The sequence below is a fragment of the Vicia villosa genome, linkage group LG2 (genome assembly GCF_029867415.1).
Source record: "Vicia villosa cultivar HV-30 ecotype Madison, WI linkage group LG2, Vvil1.0, whole genome shotgun sequence".
In the NCBI taxonomy this organism is placed as follows: Eukaryota; Viridiplantae; Streptophyta; class Magnoliopsida; order Fabales; family Fabaceae; genus Vicia; species Vicia villosa.
Window position 1 is genome coordinate 168,070,916 of NC_081181.1, and position 12,022 is coordinate 168,082,937.

The 12,022-nt window shown below is 30.8% G+C and overlaps 1 protein-coding gene across 1 annotated transcript; it reads left to right on the plus strand.

Annotated features, from left to right (window-relative positions):
* The first annotated feature begins 8,503 nt into the window (after positions 1-8,503).
* Positions 8,504-11,442, plus strand: LOC131652884 (probable galacturonosyltransferase 9). Its single transcript, XM_058922872.1, has 3 exons — positions 8,504-8,944; positions 9,173-10,411; positions 10,797-11,442. Exons 1-3 carry the CDS (start codon positions 8,792-8,794, stop codon positions 11,079-11,081), a joined length of 1,677 nt encoding a protein of 558 aa, XP_058778855.1. The 5' UTR covers positions 8,504-8,791; the 3' UTR covers positions 11,082-11,442.
* Positions 11,443-12,022: the final 580 nt, after the last annotated feature.

Here is a 12,022-nt window from a genome sequence, read left to right on the forward strand (position 1 = left end):
TTCCAGGTCTTAGCCACTATATTATTATTGTTGATGAGAGACTGCTTCCTATTTTTATTGTTATTTGAACTCTGAATTTTTTTAATTAATTAATGAGTGTTTGGTGATATTTAGAAGTATGTTTGAGAGGCTGGTAACATCAGAATACAAAAGGAAAAAGCTTAATATTCAATATATTATAATGATCATTCCATTAGCTTATTCCCATGCAAAGAGTTCTATAATGAAAAATTTCTAATGCGGCCATTATTATGGAAGAAAGTTATCTTGCTAATCCCATTAAATACGTTGAAACTGCCTCTTAAGTATGTCATAAGCTAGTTTTAAACACTTTTGTAGGTGCTTATACAATGAAGTATATTTCAATAGGTGTGCTACTATGAATTAGATGCAAGTGTCTTACAAATATAATACGATTTGTTAACACCGTTTTCTTTGGTATGTGCGGGAGGCGCAAAGATGTAGATGTTAATGTAGGCCCTGACAGATCTGACCGGACAGAGAGGCAGCGCCCGTGTAAGACTGGAATTATGTTTCTCTTTTCATTTCTATGTTGTTTGTTGACTAATTTTGTTGCATTAAAGTTATATTTTCTTAACATATTCTTAAATCAAATGGTACAACATGTTTGATATTTATATTTTCTCAGCTTTGCATGATAGTATGGATATGATTCACAGATGTGGGTTCACGCTTGAAATTCATCAGCACCAAGTCTGATTTTTATGATTTCTGTCAACTTACTATAGTGACATTTGTGATATTAAACTTTTGTACTACGATATCTCATTTAGCAGTTCTCCAACTGAATTGTTAGGCAATAGTCATTACCATTTGACATAGAATTTGGATTTCTTTTTTGTTGTGCAATTTTGGTGTGGTTTGTTCTTTCCATTATGTTAAAACAAAGTCAAAACTCTAACGACCAATCCCTTTGTAACTCTTTTGCCAATGTTTAGAACAATATGTATGTTAGTAGTTTTTTAATTGTGTGACTTATTTTGAGAGAAAATATGTAATTTCTATAAAAACTTGAATGGAAGGCTGAGTCTCAAACAATGCAACGATAATAGTATGGATTATTCAAACCAGACTCAACTACTCAACTTTCTAAACAACTTATTTAATAATTGTAAAATATTGTCAAAAGTTGATGTTTACAATATTCAATTGAAATTCAAACACACTTTTGTTTTTTTACCCATTGAGTCAATTTTAAGTATATTTTTGGATAAACATTTATATAAAAAGTGTTTTAATCTATATTACTCTTGAAATTGAAGCATATTTCTAAAATTAGTCAAAATATATGGTAGTTGTGTATAAGAGACAACTAAATAATTTAAAGTTGTTGCATATTTCTATGACTGAGCACTTGAGTTTGCAGTGAAACTATTGCAAAGTTTTGAAAACAATTTTATTTTGAATTAAATAAATATTCTTGCATATATTTAATAAAGAAGTCTAATGGCTGAGACGGGTTATAGGCTCCCTTCGTACCTTGAGGGCTTGAAACACATCTTTTAATATTTATGTAAATTGACAACAACATGAAATTATTTAATTGATTTTAATTAATTATATTAATATGCTTTTAATCTTCTAAATATATATAACTATTTTTGTTTTTCATCTCTCTAATATAGCATATGAATAATAATATAGCATATAAATATATTTACCATACGAAGGTTCACATATACATAGATCTACGGGTACATAGATCCACGGGTACATGTGAACGAATCTATGAGATACTAATTATAAACTGTGAAGTGTATCTACGCAAGAATGTTTATTAATAACATGGATTAACTTTTTATTTATAAAATTTTTTTTTTCCAAATTTTTAGAAATTTAATAGAAAATCATATTAAAAAAGGGTTAATAGTAATTCACCCCCTGTAAATGTAATGTTAGCGAATTTTGCTTTTCCCCCTCCCTACCTTTTGACAACAGTTTTTTTAAAAAAAACCGTTGCCAAAACCTATCTTTAGCAACGGTGAAGGTAAACCGAAACACGCACATATTACATGGGGTAAACTGATACAATGAACACGCTACAAATTGTTCATTATATCAGTTTCAAATTGATAGATAGTAACACATTTAAATTATTTTATTAATCTATATTTATAATTATGTAAATATTAATGGACTGTAAAACAAATTTCATAACTGCTAAATGAGATATCGTAGTACAAAAGTTTAATATCTATATAATTAATTAGTACAAAAGTTGGATAATGTGTAGTAGTTAATACTCAATAGAATAAAGTGTAAATTTTTTCTTTATAATAAAGTGTTAATACTCAATATAATTTAAATTTTTTTTTATTAATCTAAATTTTTTTCTTTATAAAAAAATGTTAGTGTTTTTTATGATAGAATTGTATCATTTATACTAAAAAAAAAGTTATAAATATTTGTATATGATAAAAAAGCCGGAGACAATTATGATAGAAACATACATTAATTTTTTATGAAATATATAAATTTATCATTTTTTTTATATTTTTATAATTTTATATTATCATTTTATTTAATTAGTACACATAACATAAAGTTTTATCACCGAATCAAAAGTAAATTTTTCCTCTTTATAAAAACCTAAAAAATAATATACATTAATTATAATAATTTTAACTGTTATAATAATATATATTAAACGTAAAAACTTTAAAGCATTTGACGGAAGTTGTCATATATTTTAGGTTTGGAGCTAATATCTCAAATGGGTTTAATAAACTTTATTCTCTAACTGTGTTTAATTTCTTAATTAAAATTAGATTTTTCGATATTCTTAGATCTGATTTTTTATTTATCTACTGATAAATACACTAATAATTGTTAAATTATAATTTTATTTATTTATTTATCTACTTATAATTACTCGATATTCTTAGAACACACATATTTTTTTTCTCTTTCTTATATAAAATTTAATAATTGATTTATTTTATTTGTTATTTTTTTTATTAAAGCAGACCACATGTCGGAAAAGAAGTGTACTTGCAAAATTTTAAAAAAATATCAATAATTTAGTTTTTAAATATTTTTTCTTTGCTTTTGAATCTTTAGACGAGGTACTGTAATACTTTTTAGATTTGTAAAATTTATAAATTTGAAATTTGATGGGCAACTGTCACATATTTTAGGTTTGGAAAAATAGAATAATATCTAAAATAGGTTTAATAAATTTTTAGAATTAACTCATTTGAATTCAAATGGGGTTTGTTAAAACATCTGAATTCACGGGTCGATGTGAACATATTTATGAGATATAAGCTATTGCATAAATGTTTGATATATATATATATATATATATATATATATATATATATATATATATATATATATATATATATATATATATATATATATATATATATATATATATATATATATATATATATATATATATATATATATAAAAAGAACTTTATAAGTCAGAATTAGATATATGTAATGTGAAATTCCGACCAGACCCGTGCGACAACACGGGTTTCCTACTAGTAGTCTATTAGATTTATGTATCATTAAAATATTTACAAAAAAAATCACTTTTAAAATCAATAAATCATCTCATTTTTACAATAAAGAATTTCATTACTATTTTACTACTTTATGGTTGCTAATCATTTTATTAATTATATTTAGCTTAAATAAATAATTGTACGATATATTGATTTGGTTATAGTTATTACTAATATTATCTTAGATTAGAATTTTTTTTGTTTATTTATTTAAAAATATCATATTTGTCAAAAATACCATTTTAAAAATGATTAATGAGACGAATAACTTTTTGGTCGTTGAGTTGTTAGGACGTAAGTTTACATCATTATTTCAATTATCATATTTTCTTATAAAAAAATAGGATTAAAAAAGGAATGGGTGAATGTACATTTATTTGTTCCTCAAATAATCGAAGGCTTAACATACGCTTTTTCCCGAATCGATTGCCCATCTTCTATTAAAAGACACCTTTAATTAACTTAGATTAAAAAGGGAATGGGTGAATGTACATTCACTTGTTCCTCGAGTAATCGAAAACTTAGTGTACACTTTGTCTGGATCGGTTACTCGTCTTCCGCGAAAATGATTTTTACAAATAACTTGGATTAAAAGGAGAATGTGTGAATGTACATTAAATTGTTTCTCGAGTAATCGAAGACTTAGGCACACTTTTCTCGAGTTGGTTATTCATCTTCTCCCTAAAAACAGTCTCAACTAATCAAACTTTTTTTCCTTAGTACAATAAAAAATCAAACTTTTTCATAAACAGAAGATTTGTATCCATTCTAACACAATACAAACAAACGTTTAAGCCTCCTGGATGCAAGCATACAACCCATGTTTAACCTCTAGAATTCAACCTAAACATCGTTCATTAAAATCAACTGACAAACAAACATTTACTATCCACGAACCATGATGCTTTGAGTTTCCCATTCCATCTGGGAATACGTAGGAGCAAGATTCAACATCTTGTCAAGTACCCTAATAAAAATAACTATTTTTACCTTTTGTTTCTCTTTTTAAAACATCTTTTTTATAAACAAAAGAACTTCAAACACTTTTTTAAACTAAACACTCACAAAACTAACTAGAAGGTTCTCGTTGAATACAACAGGTGTAAGGGGGTGCTAATACCTTTTTCTCTTATAACCGACTCCCAAATTCGAAATTGTTTGCGACGATCATGTTTTCGTCCTTCAAGGGTTTTATCTATGTTTACCTTTAAAAAGAAAACTTCGGTGGCGACTCAGTTGTATTTCGAGAGTTCATTACGCTTAGGTATTTTTCACACCTCGACACCATCATGTGATGGATCACTGTGTAACCTAGTTTTTCTCAACTTTGTTGGCCAATGACCAGCTCATGACCACAATAACTTTTGACAACTATCCCAAATTATGTTTTCTAGGGACAAGAATATGGTTTACCACATTGTGAATTAACCGAATGTACACTACCATGAGAAAAGGAGAAGGAATGTTAGAGTTTGGATCTTGCAGTAAGGATAAAGAACCGCAAGAGATAAAATCACCACCTTGATTAATTTCCATGTAGTAAGGACAAGAGCAAGGAGGATTGAATATTTCACCAAACTCTTCAAGTGACAGAGATATCTTATACTTATTGACTTCAGATGTGAGACCTCATTTTGCATATCTAAGGTTGCCATAGAACATATTTACTAGAGTTAGAAAATCTCCACCGATGTATCACAGATAAGCTTCTCAAACATATTTAAGAATTCATTATCTTTGAGAATGTTCACCTCTCAAAAGTAGGAAGGCAAGATTTATATGGAGGCAAACTCCATGTTCATCTCTTGCTATGTGGTTGAGAATTCTTCCAAAAAGTAGGTTGGAGCGGAAGAGTTGGCTGGTGTTCATACTCTCTTTGGTGCCATGATTATGGATAAATACTAAGTATATTTCACACAAGTTTGCAACAAATGACAATTAGAGAAGAAGAAGATGAAGAGAATATAAGATGAGATAAATAATAGAGTCAAGAGAATATAATTTAGATTTTTTTATTTCTTTATAACTTATTTGTCCTTATCTTATAATATATCTTTATCTATAATTATGACTATATTTATCATTACTACATGTTATTAGTCTTAATTAGACGTAGGTCACGAGGACAATCCAAAAGATGAACCTCGTGTAAAGTAAAATGTCTCAAAACTTTATTTTACCATATGATTTTTACGAGCTTAAAGAATGTCTCTATGAAAGTAGATACAACTTTAGATATCAAACCTATGGACTGAAAGGTGAAAATTGATATCTGAACTTAAAAACCAGACGAATAAGCAGATACATGAAAATAGTTTATGCCTATTTGAGAAATCACATACAAATGCAAATATCCATTCTTAAGGAATCATGTTGGTGTACCAAGCTATAAAAATTAAAGGGTTTAGTGACTTAGGATACAAAAATATGCTTTGAAAGAAGATATAACCCATGGGTTTTTATTATTTCTTTAAAAACTAAAATTTTCCAAAACATAGTAGAGGGGCACTGCTTTATTAATTATCTAAAACGATGATAAGTTAATTTTTTTTATTTAATTTATAAATCAATAAAAAAACTAACTTATCATTGTTTTAGACAATTAATAAATATTTAAATTTGATAATCTAAATAGTCTTGAGCAGAATGATACTTTTTTTAGTATTCCGATAAAACTGTACGCTTGCAGCTTATTGATAAAATGTATAAGTGCAGTTTGACAACCTAGGGGACCCAAGTTAGTCCTAGTTGAAAACCACGTTTTCAACAATGCTAAAATCTTCAACGAATCCAAAGGAAAACGAGTGGAAAGTGAAAAGAGAAAACGAGAGTTAGTTTCATCATTAGAGAGAGTGGTCTCAATGAGATCCTTGGTGGACAAGACTATGATAAAGCCATAAACTCATTAGTAAATGGTGTTCAAAGGTGTGAAAGATAACATAAAGCCATAATTTCGAAAGATAACGTCATACATGGGAAATTACATAGAGGATAAAAACTATAAATCCCATCATTAATATTATGGAGGATTATAACCCATTATTTTAGTTCCCCAAAAATCGTCTAGGCATCTAAGTTTTGAAGAACGTCAGGGCCATAATAGTTGGACCGATAACCCAAAAAAAGATGATTAACATAATTTTCCATAAATGTCATTGCATTAGGAACTATGAACTTTCTAGGAGGATATGATTAAAAGTCATCCATAGATACTTTCTTAGAACTATATGTCAGAAAGGGAACAAGCACCACTAGAAGAAGGAGGCAAAGTCACCACCCAAATTCATTAGCGCCACTACAAGCAAGATCCTACCCCAACCATAATAAAAATAAAAAATTTAAACAAAGACTACCAATATTATAAGAAAAATTCATATCAAAGGAAACAAACACATAGAAAACTATTTACAATCCTAAACGCAGTAATAAGAAAAAACAAAAAGACTTACCCAAAATATTCACATTAGTGCCACAAAGAATCCACCCAACAAAGAAGATGAGTGAGGGAAACTCCAAGAGATTTGAATTTCACTACAAAGTTAGAGAGGAAAAGAAACCCAAGTGAACAAAGAAAATTCTATTTATAGGGAAACTTCATAGTAGAATATCAACCACGGGAGGGCACCTAGATTAAAACAAATCATCATAGCTACATTTTCCTTACGCCACAATTACCATTCTTAGGTGTAGAGTGAGAAATACACATTAATTATGCCTTTTACCTTAAATCATTAAGGACATCCCTAGTGAGACACGTTGTGCCAAGAAAAAAATGCAATAGTCATAAAAGGAATGATCCAAAATAGTCCTAACCGTCAGAAATATCACGTTTCAACAAAAAACTAGCTCCAAGATTATAACGAAGTCATAACTTAAAAGTCACAATCTCATCACAACTATTAATGAAAACCCTCATCTTACACGTCAGGAACAACAAATATGTTGGATGAAGGCTGTTATATTCTAAGGGTCTTTTGGACCCTTGGAAAAGGGAATGAGATAACTCAAAGATCAAATGAAGTCATAAGGAGTAAAGAGACGCTGATAAAGACGATCTATGATCATAAGCCACACCTTAACTACGTCAGACTTGGTTTTGAGGGCAACTGTTTCTGTATGGGCCTGAGGTGTATTTAGCAGCCCAATAAGATGTCTAGTCCATGATAAATATGTCAAGCCTATTATGTACCACAAAAAACGAGGGCATCTAATCAAATATGAGATTGTCACAATGACGTCATAGAATGGGGGTGTTATTCTTCCAACTATAAATCCACCCAGAGAAGGTTCTAAGACATCAAGAACAATCATGTACCTTCCCTAAAAACACATAATCGATGGAAATGATTGAAGAAAAACAATCAGATAACATAATAAATTATACTATGACACTTGTTGCATCAGACAAGGAAAACACATAATAAAGTTCGAGACCCTCAAAATCATAGAGTTAACTTTAAAAAGGAAGCTAGAAATCAAATTAATGTACACACTTTTTTTGTTGCAAAAAATACCTCCTACCACCTTCAATAATCACTAACTTAGACGTTGAGGTATATGTGAATACCACCCCTATGAAATGTCAAAACCAAATTCAAGAACACACTAGACTTTCAAAAACCGCCAAACTTGATTAAATTCATATTTATGCGACTGACTCCTTTCAAAAAGATCAAATATCAAAAAAAAAAACTATTATAATAAATTTAACTTTATTTTACATATAATCTAAAAACAAAAAAAATATATTTAATTAATATTCAATCAATATAAAGTTAATTCTTTTTATTTATAATATCAATTGAATGGACTACTTAATATAATTATAAGCAATTTTTTAATCAAAAAATACTCTAGGAAGTATGAAGTCGGTAGAATATCAAAATCCCCAATTAGTGTAATCTTCTCCAACCCCATTAAATTCATGGGTTAGGAACTACACCACAAAAAAACAAAAACTCAAAAATGAAAGTCAAAAAAAGAAAACAAAATCATAAATAAACAATCAAATTGCCAATAGCTTAGTGTGAACATGATGTGATGGACCCCATAACCGTTCTTCTATTCACAAACATTAACTAGCCCACTTTCAATTAATTCTAATTCTACTACATTCAATTCAATTTCATACTCTTATCTCAATTCTGAATCCTCCATTTTGTTCATTCAATTCAATTCTTCAACAACAACAACAAACAAACACTGAAGAAAAATCACTTTTTTACATAGTTTCTCTGTTCTTGGATCTGACACTAATGGCGGTTTCTTCCAGAGGAACCAGAGGTGGATCTAACCTCCGTGGCTTCTTCTCTTACCGGATCTTTATCTCTGCTATGTTCTCTCTCCTCTTCATTGCAACTCTCTCAGTTCTCTTCACCACAAATCCATCCACCGAGAATGATAACTCTGTAAGTTCCTTTTGTGTTTTTTTGTAAAAAGTTTTGATTTTTATCGAAACCCATTTTCAATTTCGTAATTTGAAAACAACCCTTTATTTTAGATTCAGTTTTAAGCATAACCCACATGTTAATTTCATTAATTTGATGAATTTGGTGAATTCTATAAATTTGATGAATGAATGAACCATGTGGTAGTAATGAATTAGGTTTTTGTTTTTTTGTTGTTGTTGTTGGCAGGATCTTCCTACTACTGGTAATGCATATGTGCATAGAACATTTTTGGCATTGAAATCTGACCCTCTTAGGACAAGAGTTGATTTGATACATCAACAAGCTAAGGATCATATTTCATTAGTGAATGCTTATGCTGCTTATGCTAGGAAGCTTAAGCTTGATATTTCTAGGCAATTGAAGATGTTTGATGAATTGGCTGGGAATTTTTCGGATATTTCTTTGAAACCGACTTATAGAGCGTCGTTGTTTGAGTCGGATGGTCCGATTGATGAGGATGTGTTGAGGCAGTTTGAGAAGGAGGTTAAGGATAGAGTGAAGATTGCAAGGATGATGATTGTTGAGGCGAAGGAGAATTATGATACTCAGTTAAAGATTCAGAAGTTGAAGGATACTATATTTGCTGTTAATGAGTCGCTTGCTAAGGCAAAGAAGAATGGGGCGTTGGCGAGCTTGATTTCTGCGAAATCAGTTCCTAAGAGTTTGCATTGTTTGGCGATGAGGCTGATGGGTGAGAAGATTTCGAATCCGGAGAAGTATAGAGATGAGAATCCTAGGCCGGAGTTTGAAGATCCAAGTTTGTATCATTATGCAATATTCTCCGACAACGTGATTGCTGTGTCGGTGGTGGTGAGATCTGTTGTCAAGAATGCAGCTGAGCCATGGAAGCATGTTTTTCATGTTGTTACAAACAGGATGAACGTTGCTGCAATGAAGGTCTGGTTTAAAATGAGGCCAGTTGAAGGGGGTGCATTTTTAGAGATAAAGTCGGTAGAAGAATTCACGTTTTTAAATTCATCGTATGTACCGGTGTTGAGGCAAGTTGAGTCAGCAAAAATACATCAGCACTACATTGAGAATCAAGCTGATAAGGTAGCAAATGATGCACGCGACTCGAAACTTAGAAACGCCAAGTACTTGTCGATGTTGGATTACCTTCAGTTTTATTTGCCAGAGATGTACCCTAAATTGCGCACTATCTTACTTTTAGACGATGACGTTGTGGTGCAAAAAGACTTGACAGGTTTGTGGAAGATTGATTTGGAAGGAAAGGTGAACGGTGCTGTTGAGATTTGTTTCGGTTCTTTCCACCGATATTCACAGTATGTGAATTTCTCTCACCCGTTAATCAAGGAGACCTTCAATCCAAAAGCTTGTGCTTGGACTTATGGTATGAATATATTTGATCTGGATGCTTGGAGACGTGAAAAATGCACAGAACATTACCATTACTGGCAGAACAAGGTAAATTTCTTCTGCTTGTAGTCATGAGTATGAAGCACTGACATCGGAAACACGACACTGGTAATAATTTGAAAAAAAAAAGAATAAACTAAACATAATCACAAGTGTCGGTGCCGGTTTCGGACACCGACACCTTTTTTCAGAGGTGTCTGCGCTATAGAGCTTATAACTATTTGTTATGCTATTGCGAAAGCAATTGAAACAGTTTACCAAAATAAGAGATTCTTATCAATTAAGTTCAGTTTAGTATTGACTAGATATACAATTCGCATGTATTGTACGATACTGATAACCATCCTTGCTTGAATAATGCTCAATGTGTTCCTTTGCACAATTGTTAAATGGAACTCCCTAATTCTTGTTTTTGTATTGATTCTGTTATCAGAACGAAGATCAGTCGATATGGAAATCAGGGACATCAGGGACGCTTCCACCTGGTTTGATTACCTTTTACTCCACAACCAAGTCACTAGACAAATCATGGCATGTTCTTGGATTAGGATACAATCCTAGTATTAGCATGGACGAAATCAACAACGCTGCAGTAATTCATTACAACGGAAACATGAAACCTTGGCTCGATATAGCTCTGAATCAATACAAAAATCTCTGGACCAAATATGTGGACAGCGATATGGAGTTTGTCCAGATGTGCAATTTTGGATTATAGTTGAGCTTATCATGCAATCGTTTTCATAGTCATAATCTCGCAAAGAAGCGTCCAATGTGGCTTACCAAATTCTTACTGTACTGAGAAAATCTCATGTTAAATGTTGCTTGTCACAGGAAAGTTCTGCATCTTCGTCAAAGTATCGTCTATGCTGGGAATGCCGTCTGAGAATTCATTGTTGATAATTTTCAGATGCTAGGCAATAAGTTTTATGAGCTGAATTTCAAAATGTATACGATATAGTTTTTTGTGTTTTGAATTGTTCTCTAGTTTGGAGTATATTTATCATTTATTCATTTGCTGATAGTATTGTCATGACTTCAATTAATGAATAATGAGAAAGCACTAGCAATTATTTATATATATAACTTACATCCTTCTCCATAGTTACATTATTGATGATAGTTGATAAGCTATGTATCATAGAGAATGTCTATATGTGGGAGCGTAAATTATTTGCAGGGATTTGGCTCATCTTGTTGATGGATAATGCATTTTCGACCAAGGATTTTCATACGAAATGAGAATTTGCATTTGAGCTCATCCTCCGCAAAGCGAAGGTAAGGAATTCATAACTTCAAGCATATTTCCACTTGATGTTGATTCTTGTTTATTGCATTCATCTTTCTTTAAATCCTCTGAGTAATTTTGTTGCAATTGCAGTGAAGTGATATGAGGCGGTGGTTATGCAATTTTAGTTAAGTATTTGAAATGAAATTACATGAATAATATGATAACATTTGGAAAATGTGAACTATGCCTTTTCCTCGCTATCTTTTCATTCATGCTTTTTACTTTTATTTGTACACTGTTTTGATTAATTCTTACAGTAGTTTCATGTAGAAATGGTATTGCAATTTTAGTAAAAAAACACACATTTGGATATAGGGAAGTACCCTTTAGGCGTATATGTTTGGGTTCACTCCGAGTTTGAGAAAAGC